This window comes from Piliocolobus tephrosceles, chromosome 6 (assembly GCF_002776525.5).
Source record: "Piliocolobus tephrosceles isolate RC106 chromosome 6, ASM277652v3, whole genome shotgun sequence".
In the NCBI taxonomy this organism is placed as follows: Eukaryota; Metazoa; Chordata; class Mammalia; order Primates; family Cercopithecidae; genus Piliocolobus; species Piliocolobus tephrosceles.
Genome location: NC_045439.1, coordinates 49,281,078 through 49,296,350, shown reverse-complemented (window position 1 = coordinate 49,296,350; position 15,273 = coordinate 49,281,078). Strand labels below are relative to the sequence as shown.

The 15,273-nt window shown below is 41.0% G+C and overlaps 1 protein-coding gene across 2 annotated transcripts in view; it reads right to left on the bottom strand.

Annotated features, from left to right (window-relative positions):
- The window catches only part of ARMH4 (armadillo like helical domain containing 4), a 155,945-nt gene that overhangs the window by 123,622 nt on the left and 17,050 nt on the right, over window positions 1-15,273 (bottom strand). For both annotated transcript variants that reach the window (XM_023231328.2, XM_023231336.2), the window contains exons 3-4: window positions 12,879-13,130; window positions 11,325-11,534 (exon numbers count right to left, since the gene is read on the bottom strand). In XM_023231328.2, the coding sequence (XP_023087096.1) occupies window positions 11,325-11,534; window positions 12,879-13,130 (462 nt within the window). The remainder of the gene's footprint in view (window positions 1-11,324; window positions 11,535-12,878; window positions 13,131-15,273) is intronic.

The window sequence follows — 15,273 nt, the reverse complement described above, 5'->3', positions numbered from 1 at the left end:
AGAGAGAGATGGAGGAGAGAGAGAGAGAGATGGAGGAGAGAGAGAGAAAGAGGGAGTCAAAGAGAAAAAGAGAAAGATAGAAATAGTAAAAAAAAAAAAAAAGTGTGCCCTATTCCTTTAAAAGCCAGGGTAAATTTAAAACCTGTAATTGATAATTGAAGGTCTTCTCCATGACCCTATAACACTCCAATACCACTTTGTTGTCAGTGTAAATAAGGGCGTAGTCCAAAAGCACTGAGGCCACTGACAACCAGTAGCCTTCCTATCAAAAATCCTTAACCCAGGAACCCGCAGGTGGCCCAAATGCATTCAGTCTGTAGTGGCAACTGCTTTGCTAACAGAAGAAAGTAGAAAATCAGCCTTTAGAGGAAACCTCATTGTGAGCACACCTCACCAGTTCAGAACTAAGTCAAAAAAGCAAAAAGGTAGCTTACTAACTCAAAAAATCTTAAAGTATGGGGCTATTCTGTTAGAAAAAGGTAATGTAACACCAACCACTGATAATTCCCTTAACCCAACAGATTTCCTAACAGGGGATTTAAATCTTAATTACTATACAAAGGTCCGACCAGACCTAGGAGGAACTCCCTTCAGGACAGGACGATAGATGGTTCCTCCCAGGTGATTGAGGGAAAAACCAAAATGGGTATTCAGTAATTGATACGGAGACTCTTGTGGAAGCAGAGTTAGAAAAATTGCCTAATAATTGGTCTCCTCAAACGTGCGAGCTGTTTGCACTCAGTCAAGCCTTAAAGTACTCACAGAATCAAAAAAGACTATCTCACTATCTCACTCCTGACTCAAAAGGTTACCTACACTCTCTGTGAAATGAATTTGCATAAGAACTGTTGTCTACGGAAATGCATCTTGATGGGGCAGCTAAGTTGTTACCAAATACTCAAGAACCCAGCCCAGCTCTAGGACTCACCCCTGAGTAGGAAGGCAATGTTGGGCATGCTGATAAAGGACCACTAGAATCCAGCAGCCCAGACCCCTTTCTTTGTGGTCAACAAGGTGGGAAAAGGAGTGCAGGACTGCTATATCGCTACATCGGTGAGCGTAACGAATCCGATAAGCAGAGGTCCATGGGTGGTTATGCGCCCTGGAAAGGAATAAGCATTAGGACCATAGAGGACGCTATAGGACTAACGCTCATCGGAAAATGCCCAGGGGTGCTGGCATCCCTATGTTCTTTTCTCAGATTGGAAATATTCCCCCAAGGCAAAAATGCCCCTAAGATGTATTCTGAAGAATTAGGACCAATTTGACCCTCAGATGCTAAGAAAATAATGACATATTTTTCTGCAGTACCGCCTGGCCACAATATCCTCTTCAAGAGGGAGAAACCTGACCTCCTGAGGGAAGTATAAATTATAACACCATCTTACAGCTAGACCTCTTTTGTAGAAAAGAAGGCCAATGGAGTGAAGTGCCATATGTACAAACTTTCTTTTCATTAAGAGACAACTCACAATTATGTAAAAAGTGTGATTTATGCCCTACAGGAAGCCCTCAGAGTCTACCTCCCTACCCCAGCGTCCCCCCGACTCCTTCCCCAACTAATAAGGACCCCCCTTCAACCCAAACGGTCCACAAGGAGATAGACAAAGGGGTAAACAATGAACCAAAGAGTGTCAATATTCCCCGATTATGCCCCCTCCAAGCAGTGGGAGGAGGAGAATTCGGCCCAGCCAGAGTGCATGTAGCTTTTACTCTCTCAGACTTAACACAAATTAAAATAGATCTAGGTAAATTCTCAGATAACCCTGACGGGTATATTGATGTTTTTACAAGGGTTAGGACAATCCTTTGATCTGACATGGAGAGATATAATGTTACTGCTAAATCAGACACTAGCCCCCAATGAGAGAAGTGCCACCATAACTGCAACCCGAGAGTTTGGTGATCTCTGTTATCTCAGTCAGGTCAATGATAGGATGACAACAGAAGAAAGAGAACAATTCCCCACAGGCCAGCAGGCAGTTCCCAGTGTAGACCCTCATTAGGACACAAAATCAGAACATGGAGATTGGTGCCACAGACATTTGCAAACTTGCATGCTAGAAGAACTAAGGAAAACTAGGATGACGCCTATGAATTATTCAATGATATCCACTATAACACAGGGAAAGGAAGAAAATCCTACCACCTTTCTGGAGAGACTAAGGGAGGCATTGAGAAAGCATACCTCACTGTCACCTGACTCTATTGAAGGTCAACTAATCTTAAAGGACAGGTTTATCACTCAGTCAGCTGCAGACATTACAAAAAAACTTCAAAAGTCCGCCTTAGGCTGGGAGCAAAACTTAGAAACTCTATTGAACTTGGCAACCTCGGTTTTTTATAACAGAGATGAGGAGGAGCAGGCGGAACAGGACAAACGGATAAAAAAAAAGGCCACCACTTTAGTCATGGCCCTCAGGCAAGCAGACTCTGGAGGCTCTGGAAAAGGGAAAGGCTGAGCAAATCAAATGCCTAATAGGGCTTGCTTCCAGTGCAGTCTACCAGGACACTTTTAAAAAGATTGTCCAAGTAGAAATAAGCCCCCCCTCGTCCATGCCCCTTATGTCAAGAGAATCACTCTTGATCCTCTTTCTTCTCAGAGGATGAAGGTCCTCTGAGTCAGAAGCCACTAACAAGATGATCCAGCAGCAGGACTGAGGGTGCCCAGGGCAAGCGCCAGCCCATGCCATCACCCTCACAGAGCCCTGAGTATGCTTGACCATTGAGGGCCAAGAAGTTAACTATCTGCTGGACACTGGCGTGGCCTTCTCAGTCTCACTCTCCTGTCCCGGACAACTGTCCTCCAGATCTGTCACTATCCGAGAGGTCCTGGGACAGCCAGTCACTAGATACTTCTCCCAGCCACTAAGTTGTGACTGGGGAACTTTACTCTTTTCACATGCTTTTCCAATTATGCCTGAAAGCCCTACTCCTTTGTTAGGGAAAGACATTCTAGTAAAAGCAGGGGCCATTATATACCTGAACATAGGAGAAGGAACACCCGTTTGTTGTCCTTTGCTGGAGAAAGGAATTAATCCTGAAGTCTGGGCAACAGAAGGACAATATGAACGAGCAAAGAATGCCTGCCTTGTTCAAGTTAAACTAAAGGATTCCGCCTCCTTTCCCTACCAAAGGCAGTACCCCCTTAGACCTGAGGCCCAACAAGGACTCCAAAAGATTGTTAAGGACCTAAAAGCCCAATGCCTAGTAAAACCATGCAGTAGCCCCTGCAAATTCCAATTTTAGGAGTACAGAAACCCAACAGACAGTGGAGGTTAGTGCAAGACCTCAGGATTATCAATGAGGCCGTTGTCCCTCTATACCCGACTGTACCTAACCCTTATACTCTGCTTTCCCAAATACCAGAGGAAGCAGAGTGGTTTACAGTCCTGGACCTTAAGGATGCCTTTTTCTCCATCCCTGTACATCCTGACTCTCAATGCTTATTTGCCTTTAAAGATCCTTCAAATCTAACTTCTCAACTCACCTGGACTGTTTTACCCCAAGGGTTCAGGGATGGCTTCCATCTATTTGGCCAGGCATTAGCCCAAGACTTGAGCCAGTTCTCATACCTGGACACTCTTGTCCTTCGGTACATGGATGATTTACTTTTAGCCGCCCGTTCAGAAACTTTGTGCCATCAAGCCACCCAAGCGCTCGTAAATTTCCTCGCTACCTGTGGCTACAAGGTTTCCAAACCAAAGGCTCAGCTCTGCTCACAGCAGGTTAAATACTTAGGGCTAAAATTATCCAAAGGTACCAAGGCCCTCAGTAAGGAACATATCCAACCTATACTGGCTTATCCTCATCCCAAAACCCTAAAGCAACTAAGAGGGTTCCTTGGCATAACAGGTTTCTGTCGAATATGGATTCCCAGGTACGGCAAAATAACCAGACCATTATATACACTAGTTAAGGAAATTCAGAAAGCCAATACTGAATTTATTAAGATGGACACCTGAAGCAGAGGCAGCTTTCCAGGCCCTAAAGAAGGCCCTAACCCAAGCCCCAGTGTTAAGCTTGTCAACAGGGCAAGACTTTTCTTTATATGTCACAGAAAAAACAGGAGTAGCTCTAGGAGTCCTCACATAGGTCCAAGGGACGAGCTTGCAATCCATGGCATACCTGAGTAAGGAAACTGATGTAGTGGCAAAAGGTTGGCCTCATTGTTTACAGGTAGTGGCAGCAGTAGCAGTCCTAGCGTCTGAAGCAGTTAAAATGATACAGAGAAGAGATCTTACTGTGTGGATATCTCATGATGTGAACGGCATACTCACTGCTAAAGGAGACTTGTGACTGTCAGACAACCATTCACTTAAATATCAGGCTCTATTACTTGAAGGGCCAGTGCTGCGACTGTGCACTTGTGCAACTCTTAACCCAGCCACATTTCTTCCAGACAATAAAGAAAAGATAGAACATAACTATCAACAAGTAATTGCTCAAACCTATGCTGCTCGAGGGGACCTTTTAGAGGTTCCCTTGACTGATCCCGACCTCAACTTGTATACTGATGGAAGTTCCTTTGTAGAAAAAGGACTTCGAAAAGTGAGGTATGCAGTGGTCAGTGATAACAAAATACTTGAAAGTAATCCCCTCACTCCAGAAACTAGTGCTCAGCTGGCAGAACTAATGGCCCTCACTTGAGCACTAAAATTAGGAGATTGAAAAAGGGTAAGTATATATACAGACTCTAAGTATGCTTACCTAGTCCTCCATGCCCACGCAGCAATATGGAGAGAAAGGGAATTCCTAACTTCCAAGGAAACACTATCAAACATCAGGAAGTCATTAGGAGATTATTATTGGCTGTACAGAAACCTAAAGAGGTGGCAGTCTTACACTGCCAGGGTCATCAGAAAGGAAAGGAAAGGAAAATAGAAGGAAACCACCAAGTGGATATTGAAGCCAAAAGAGTCTCAAGGCAGGACCCTCCATTAGAAATGCTTATAGAAGGACCCCTAGTATGGGGTAATCCCCTCTGGGAAACCAAGTCCTAGTACTCAGCAGGAAAAATAGAATAGGGAACCTCACAAGGAGGTACTTTCCTCCCCTACAGATGGTTAGCCACCAAAGAAGGAAAAATACTTTTGCCTGCAGCTAACCAGTAGAAATTACTTAAAACCCTTCACCAAACCTTTCACTTAGCCATTGATAGCACCCATCAGATGGCCAAATCATTATTCACTGGACCTAGGCCTTTTCAAAACTATCAAGCAGATAGTCAGGGCCTGTGAAGTGCGCTGAAGAAATAATCCCCTGCGCTGCAGGCCATGCATTTCAATCCCTGTATCTTTAACCTCCTTAAGTTTATCTCTTCCAGAATCGAAGCTGTAAAATTACAAATCATTCTTCAAATGGAGCCCCAAATGCAGTCCATAACTAAAATTTACCATGAACTCCTGGACCGGCCTGCTAGCCCATGCTCCAATGTTAATGACATCAAAGGCACCCCTCCCAAGGAAATCTCAACTGCACAACCCCTACTACACCCCAGTTCAGCAGGAAGCAGTTAGAGCTGTCGTCGGCCAACCTCCCCAACAGCACTTGGGTTTTCCTGTTGAGAGGGGGGACTGTGAGACACGACTAGCTGGATTTCCTAGGCTAACTAAGAATCCCTAAGCCTATCTGGGAAGGTGACTGCTTCTACTTGTAAACACAGGGCTTGCAACTTAGCTCACACCTGACCAGTCAGATAGTAAAGAGAGCTCACTAAAATGCTAATTAGGCAAAAACAGGAGGTAAAGAAATAGCCAATCATCTATTGCCTGAGAGCACAGTGGGAGGGACAATGATTGGGATATAAACCCAGGCATTTGAGCCAGCAACAGCTACCCTCTTTGGGTCCCCTCCCTTTGTATGGGAGCTCTGTTTTCCCTCTATTAAATCTTGCAACAGCAAAAATAAAAATAAAAATAAAAATCTTCTCCCTAATGCTACTTAAACAATGTATTTCCCAATTTTTTTCTGATTGATGATAAAAGAAAGAGACAAAGAAATTGGCTTCAGTATGAGGTCACCAGACTGCCAAGAATATCATTCAGTCACCTGAATGAAGGCACACTTTTCAGAAATGACTTTCTCCTGAAATTCCTGTTATCAGTAAAGAAGACACCGGAAGGGGACAGAACTAGAAACCCCAGATAAGGAAAGAGAGATAATACCACTATTTCTTCAGCAAAGGAAATTAAGAGACACTGCAAATAAATACTGGAATTGTTCTCTGAGGACAAAAACAACCATGATATTAAATACACACATATACATGCATGCATATATGTACACACATGAAGGCAGGAAAATGGATATCTCTGAAATAGATTAAACAATGAGTGACAGAATAATGACAGCTTTCTGCCCCATGTATGGTGTCTGGCTGGGAAAAAAAAGTCAAAAACGCAATCATTTAAAAACTAAATATAAATCAGAAATTTTCTAAGACAAAACAGTGTTAGCAAGGAAAAACTGTCAGAAAAGAAAAAAAAACTAGTTAAAGGATATATTTGGTTTTGTATTTTAAAAAATTAAGTTATTAAAGAAAGTTAAACATAGCTTCTCCACTGGAATTTTTTTTTTTTTTTTTTTTTTGAGACAGAGTCTTGCTCTATCGCCCAGGCTGGAATACAGTGGTGTGATCTCAGCTGACTGCAACCTATGCCTCCCAGGTTCAAGTGATTCTCCTGCCTTAACCTCCCAAGTGGCTGGGATTATAGGTGCGTGCCACCACACCGGGCTAATTTTTTGTATTTTTAGTACAGACGGGGTTTCACTGTGTTAGCTGCGATGGTCTTGATCTTCTGACCCTGTGATCTGCCCGCCTCAACCTCCCAAAGTGCTGGGATTACAGGCATGAGCTACTATTCATGGAGGTAATTCTCTAGCAAGTCAACCACTATGAGTTTGTTTCATAAGGCCTGCAATAAGTGGGCCTTTTGAAACAAATGAGGAAATGGGGATTTAATATGGTTTGGCTGTGTCCTCACCCAAATTTCATCCGGAATTGTAGCTCCCATAATCCCCATGTGCTGTGGGAGGGACCCAGTGGGAAGTAATTGAATCATGGGGGCAGGTCTTTCCCATGCTGTTCTCATGATAGTGAGTAAGTCTCAAGGGATCTGATGGTTTTATAAAGGGCAGTTCCCCTATACAAGCTCTCTTGCCTGCTGCCATGTAAGATGTAACTTTGCTCCTCCTTTGCCTTTTGCCATGATTGTGAGGCCTCCCCAGCCATGTGGAACCTCTTTCACTTTATTAAACCTCTTTCCTTTATAAATTACCCAGTCTTGGGTATGTCTTTATTAGCAGCATGAGAAGAGACTAACACAGGGTTGAGATAATATCATGGGATTATACTCAACACTCAACATGTATGCCCACAGAAAGATATTAAATAAGACCAATCCGATCAAGAATTCAAGTTCTCCAGATGAGGGACACTGGAATTGCTTTTTTCTTGCAGAAGACCTAACCCAGAAGAGTCCAAGCAAATTCAGTGTTCCTGTCACCTATTCCTGTTTCTGTCTGGTCTGCACCATGGCAAGCACTAACTGGCTCCCCACTTCCTGCTAGCTGGAAGGCCCAGATATTGACTTCCAAATATTAAGGGAAGAAGTGTGGGGGGTGGGAGGGAGGACAGTCAAAGACTTAATCACAAGATCTGAGAAATCTCTGTTTTTATACTCTTATCTCCCACATGTTCTTAGAAACCTACTATCTGACACAAATAGACCCACAATAGATTTTTCTGAATATGGAACTGCCAAAGCAACAACCTTCCATTCTACAGAATTATTATTATCACTTTAGAGCACAGATTAATTTCCATCTTCCATGGGGGTATACAGAAAGAATTTTTTAAAAGTTTGATTTATTTAGAGTAAGTAGATATCTTCAGAGAGATTTCTAATATACAGAAAGTGGGACTTCTTTAAGTAGGTAAGAAATATTAGTACTAAAATATTTTAAAGAGTTAACCCAAATAAATTCCAAGTATGTTTTCAAGAGTAATCAGAAATTTTAAGTTGGCATTTTGGAGCAGGAAAGACATTAATATTCAACAAGAGAAGAAAATCAACCTATACAAAGATCATGTCCAAAGCTTAATTTATACAGTTATAAAATGTGTATAAAATGTGTCATTATCCTATTTTTAATAAAAATAACATTTTTGTTATGTTTGTATTTCAAAGACGCTGAATACAGCTCTTGTAGAGTTATGCTTGAAATGAGTATGATACATTTATCATTGTGAGAATATCTATTCCCTAAAAAAAAAATTCAGACATAGAAGTCAAATGTATCAGGCAAGGTGAAAAATAAACCATTATCCCTTCAAAAATCAAACTGCATTTTTACTGACAAGATAAAAGACACTGAAATATGCACAAGGTGGCATGTACTTATCAAGGCAGGCTTTCTTCAATGACTAAGAAATGGAAAACACACCAAAACTTCTCCCACTCTACTAATTCACATCACTCAGGTAGCACATCTGTCTTCATAGACAGCTGGCAAACTCTTCAGAAGCAGACCCCCTGTTACATGTTGAATTGTGTCCCTCAAAATGGTAGGTTCAAGTCCTGACTGGTAGTACCAATGAATGTGACCATATTTGAAAATAGGGTCATAATTAAGATGAGGTCATTAGGATGGGCCCTAATCCATTAACGTGCTCTTATAAAGCGAGGGAAATTTGAGCACAGAGACACAGAGGGCCATGTGAATAGACTGGAGTCATGCTGCCTCAAGCCAAGGAAACCCTGGGGTTCCTCCCCTAGAGGCTTTGGAGAGAGCAGAGCCCTGCTTATACCTTGACTTCCAACTTGCAGGCTCCAGACTGTGTGAGAATAAATTTCTGTTTTTTTAAGCCACCCAATTTGTGACACTTAGTTATGACAGCCCTTGGAAACTCATACCCCCTCTCAGTCATCATATTGTAGAGATGTGAGGAGCAAGGAAGAAGACAGGGTGGAAGGAAGTAGGCATCATTTTTAGTGATTTGGGCTGTCAGTTATCTCTTAAAGGATAAACAGAGCTGTGGATTCAGAAATTTCCATAAAGGTTCATTCTTCTTTGGTGTCTAGTGTCTAACAAGGGATGTCCCTTTCCAAATCCCATGGAGAAAAGTACCTCATTTCCCAGAGAAATGCTCCTGCCCCCTTGTGAAAAAGCAAGATATTAAAATAACATATAAAAACATCACAGAGACTAAAACAAGAGAGGCGGACAACTTGACATAAGTAATACAGTGTTCTAGATAAGAAAAAAAATTACCTGCCTCTAGGCATAAGCTTATGGTAGAATTAAAATGTTTCACCCAGTCAAAGCTTCAAGCTGCATTTATATTCCTCGGCAAGGTAGAAAAACATACATTGAAAATGGAGGCCTCCAATACATCCAGGAGTCTAGTAGGTTGATTTGTTTAAATCAGTGCAGTCAATTCAGCTTTCGGAGGACTAGATGCACCAGCATAAAACTAACAGTGGTATTATTAATGTATACTAATTAAACATAAGTTGTACTCCTTGGTATTTATGAGTAAAACTGTGCTAATTCAAAATCTTAAGCCCAACAATGTAGCAAAAATAATACCTTTTGACCAAAAATGTTTTTGTAACCCATGACAAGGATAATTTAGACCAAAAACTAACAAAATATATTATCAAAAAGTAGCTAAAATTGAATTGTGTAGAAGAAAAGAACTAAAACCCCAGGACACCTCAGGCGTGTCAGAAAATTCTAACATATTTCAATACAACTGCCATCATCTACTAAATTTAGAAAATTACTGCAGTTTCACAATTATGGATTATTCACAAATATTTTTTTTCTCTGATTTAATGAGCCCTGCTGGGTAAAGCTGTCATGTCGAACTCAGGTTAATTTAGGGAAACCTGCTTTTTCCAGATGGCATCAAGGAGAACAGACAGTTCATATGAGACGCTAAACTCAAAGTCATATCACACAGTATTTATCTTAATGTGGAATGCAAGAGCTGTTAGCCCCTGAGCCCACTTTAATCTATTTCTTAAACCAGCCTTCTACTGTGGAATTCTCCACACTGCTCCTAAAATGTCATGTTTCTCTGGAATTCTCCATGCTACTCCTAAAATGTCATGTTTCTCTCTCAGCAGCCAACCAGTGTTACCCAGAAAGTCTGTAACAGAGTCAGCTGCAAACCTAGCTCAATCACCTTCCCTGCTTTAGACAAAACAAAATAATAGCACATCCTATGTCTTCTACTGCAGCAAACACATGGCTAATTGAGTGCCCAAAAGTTTACCAGTGTTCCAGATTAATTTAAGAAATTCTACTCTATAAATCTTTGGACGTTTTGTATCTCCAGCCAGGAGCTATTCACCTGCAAAAATGCTGATTAATTGACTGTGTGTCATATTTCTAGTCTTCTTATTTGTTGATAGGCAGCTGTGCCCCAAGTTTCTTTTACAAGCTCAAAGCCAATGTCTTGGAAAGTACAATTTGGCATGAATTTCTTGGTCTTGGTAAATAAAGAAACCGCCTATCTCCAAATAGTAGCACAGACTAACCCAGAGATGTTACTAAGGGAGAATAACCCAGCATTAACAACCAGAGCAATGCTGTAAAAATACAATCCACGTTAAAACTTGCAACCAAGAAAATGTGGTGGGGAAACTCAAGATCTCCATCTTAATCTAGTATTCTCAAACCAGCTTGAATACCGAAATCATCTAAGGCAGTCTTTTAAAATGCTGATGCCAGATTCCACCACCACCCCCCCACCCCGCCCCGCCACCGTCTTAATCTGAATCACTGGAGAGTGACTCAGGCACTGGGATGTTTCAGAAGCTTTCCAAGGTAATTCTAATGGTCAACTATAGTTGAGAACCACAGATAATAGCAGAGTCAGCAAACTTGCTCTATAAAGGGCCCTATCATAAATGTTTCAGACTTTGTGGGCCACTGAGTCTCTATCACAGCTTCTTAATTCTGCCACTATGGCACAAAAGTAGCCACATACATATGTAAATGAATTAGTGTGGCTGTGTTCCAATACAGCTTTATTTATGAACACTGAAATTTGAATTTTTATAACTTTTCTACGTCACAAAATATTATTCTTCTTTTGACTTTTTTTCAATCATTTCAAAATGTAAAAACAATTCTTAGCTTACAGGCCATTCAAAAACAACTGGTAGGCCAGATTTGGCCCAGCTGTAGTTTACTGACCTCTGATCTATACTGCAGATTGAATATACTCCCACTTAATTCTTTCTCGAAAACATCTGCTCAGTGACTCGCTCAACCAGTCCTTGAAAAGATCCCCTTCAAAGCATGAATACCTTCAGATTCAAGTTGGTCCAGGCCATACGAGGCAGCTGTATTAACGTGAGTAATCGATGGAATAACAGTTCTTCTCTCAGAGGACGTCTCTGAAGCAGGAAGTGCAGGGGAAATGCTGGGTTCCCCCACCATTATTCCAGGGGGTGTCACTGGAGATCCCAGAACTGGTGTGAACTCCTCATTTGGCCCTGTGACTGTGTCCGTTTGTTCTGCCAAACACAACAGACAGGACTTGACCCACAAGATAATCATTATGGCAAATGTAAGCACGTATTTTCACTTTTTAGGCAAGAAATGATTAAACCAGTATCACACAATACAGTAAGTTTGGCACTTGGGTTGGCTGTCCTTTCCCATACTGTATTAATCCAACTCCTCAAAGCACAGACTTTCAGGAAAATGTGTTGTCTTCCAGGAAACGTATTATCTCTAATCAGAACTTTGTTTTTAAATTTTAATCTCCCATTTATTCTATTGGCAATATTATGAATGTTGTAGGATTTTATATTATATATTGCCAAAGGTAAAATATTTAACAAAAATATATTAAAATATATTTCAAAGACTAATTTGGAAAGACAGAATGTCTTTCTCAAAATCAAGTCATAGAGTAAGAGCCTTGATCTGGGTCTGGAATGTCAATTTAAAACCAGCCAAATATAGCCCCAGGAATTCCCAAGTCCAGAGACTCTAGAACAGTAGTAGCTTTCACACAGCTTTAAAAACTTCACTGCCTTTAAGAGATCAGAGCATTTGAGGGCCTCCTATATAGAAAGCACTTTGTAGACATTATTTCAAATTCTTAAAATAACCTATAAAACAGATAGGCATTATTTAGAGGTGAACAACCAAAGCTTACAGAAGTTAAGAAACTTAGCTTGAGGCCACAATATTAGTGAAAGCCAAATTTGCGATTCAAATTCAGGTCCACGCTGTTTTCACCTCATCCCCCCTGGCTCCTTGCAGCAGAGTTACCAAACAGGAAGAGCCTTAGAGCCTTCTCAGAGGGTCTGGCCTTTGAGGACCCAGAGGTGAGCCACCAGGAGACCTTACTTACAAACTAAACCCTTGTCCTTTTTTTTTTTTTTTTTTTTTTTTGAGACAGAGTCTAGCTCTATCACCAGGCTGGAGTGCAGAGGTGCGAGCTCGGCTCACTGCAAGCTCCCCCTCCCAAGTAGCTGGAATTACAGGCATATGCCACCACACCCGGCTAATTTTTTGTATTTTTAGTAGAGACGGGGTCTCACCATGTTAGCCAGGATGGTCTCAATCTCTGACTTCGTGACCCACCCGCCTCAGCCTCCGAAAGTGCTGGGATTACAGGCCTGAGCCACCGCACCTGGCCAACCCTTGTCCTTGTAAGGCTCTGTCACACCTCTTCAAACAAGACACAGTTCGCACCCCTTTCCAGGTAAAGGTGTGTGTGTGTGTGTGTGTGTATGCACGCGCACATGTCGGCTGCCAATGTCGGCTGCCTCACTCATTCTATTCCTTGTCCACTTAACAGAAGAGATCCACCCCCAAAACAGAGTCCAATTTCCTCCCTTACAGACCTTCCATAGTGGGAGTAACTTCAAAAGACAAAGGGATGACTGTAGTTGAAACTGTAGTGGCCAGAGGCTCCCCTCTTCTTGACAGCTGAGTAACACCAGGAACGTCAGACACAGGCGAGGAGTCCTCCTTTTCTTCCTCAGTCTTGCCCCTGTCTCTGATAAGCTCCAGGGTAGCAACCTGCTCTTGCGTCACCACGGATAAAGTGGCATCTGGCTCTTGAACAGCTGTTGTCATCTCTGGAGTGATGATGTCTTAAAGGGGGGAAAACATTTTAAAATAGACCAAATCCCTATTTTAAAAACAACAAAAAGAATCATGATATGATTAAAAACTTGTGGGGAGGAGAGCAGATGCTATTTCAGGAACTGGGAAAGCAAAGAGAGAACTCAGAAATAAAATGACAGTAAATAAATGTTTTCTCTGTCACTGCTTTCAGTAAATGTGAATCAATCTACAACAGAGATAAAGAAGTTCATGGAAAAAGCTAAAATGAAATCTAAAACAAAGTAGGAAGATCAATAGCTGAGCTCCCTTTCAGGCACATGATTGAATGTCAACAATCAGTTTGTTAAGAAACAAATTATACAGAACCAAGTTACACTCAAAAACTCTCAGAAACATTTGTATACAGTATACTAATTTTCACATTTGCATTTCTAGATGGTCAAGGAAGCTAGCATTTTAAAAGAAAGGAGTAATAATTACAATAACTAATATTTACTGAGTTTCTATGTTAAACACCATGGTAAGTGCGTGGCATACAGTATCTTATGTATGCATCCTCCCATATGTGCTACAGGGAGACAGGTGCTAGTATCATTCCATGGAAGCTGCATCATAGCGCTCAAGAATGCAGGCTCTAGAGCCAACCTGCCTTAGTCACTTACTAGCTGTGTGATCATAAACAAATTATTTCACATATGTGGGCCTTGAGTTTCCTCAGCTATAAAATGGGGATAATAATAGTATCTATCTCATAGAGCTGCTACAAAGATTAGATAACACAAGTAAAATACCTAGTATTGGGTAAGTATTCAATAATTACCAGCTATTATAACTCCACTTTATAGAATTTAGGTTTAGAAAAGCTAAGGAGCCTACCTTTGGTCACATAACCAGCACTCTTAACCACTGTGCTAAGCCCAAGGAACAACTTAGAGACGCTTCTGTAGAAGATGGGCACTTGCTTTTAGATCAGAAAAGGAAATGAATAGAACTGGTAGGGTGTGACATCATCTGTCACAGGTCCACTTTCTTTACAACATTATAATTCCCTCAAATACAGTATTAAAGACTATAATTATACTCTGCTTTCTCTTCAGATCATATAAATGTTTTGCCTTCTACAGACTACTTATAAGTCAAGATTTGCCTTCTTATGAAGGGGCTATGCTAGAAATTTCAAACACTGTACAGAGCAACTACTAAAAACTTAATTTCTTGAAAACCTTATTGTCTCTCTTTTTTAAAATATCAGTTCTAGATACTAAGTATTTTAGCAAGATCGATAAGTTATACAATGAAAAATAATATTCTAGGGATAACTTAAAAAAGGTTTCTCAAAGTTTTTATTAATGACATGCCGGGTGCAGTGGCTCACGCCTATAATACGAGCACTTTGGGAGACTGAGGTGCAAGGATCACAAGGTCAGGAGTTCGAGACCAGCCTGACCAATATGGTGAAACCCCATCTGTACTGAAAATACAAAAAAATTGGCCAGGCATGGTGGCACATTCCTGTCATCCCAGCCACTTGAGAAGCTGAAGCAGGAGAACTGTTTGAACCCAGGAGGTGGAGGTTGCAGTGAGCCGACATCACGCCACTGCACTCCAGCCCGGATGACAGAGCGAGACTCTGTCTTTTAAAAAAAAAAAAAAAAAAAAAGTTTTTATTAATGACATCATGGCATATCCTATTACTTTAAAAAAATGTTGCCTCAAAAACAATGTATTTGCTTTAAAATAATGTGTATTTGTTTGTTTTTCACTATAGGCAGTTCCTTTTCTTGGTACTCATCCAGTTTACACTATTTTTCCTTTTGAATTGAAGAGATTTTTATATTTGATGGATTAATATACCTGGTTACAGGACAAACATGTGAGTTAGGGTAAGGTTCTCACATGAGCTTCATATTTGCACTCTATATCATTGTTTGAATTTTGTCTCTCTTTTATTCCTTTCTCCAATATTACCATAAATCCCTAGAGAGCCAGGATTCATTGTCCTTCTGTACCTCCAGCACGTAGGGCAACACTCTGTTTGCCACAAGAAGACAATAACATATAGTTTTACCATTTTAAGCAGTAGGAGTTCTCTCTGTTGCCCTCATTTTTGAAAGCATAATGAACACTTTTGAGAACACATATACAAAAATAAATATGCAGGCGCTGTTT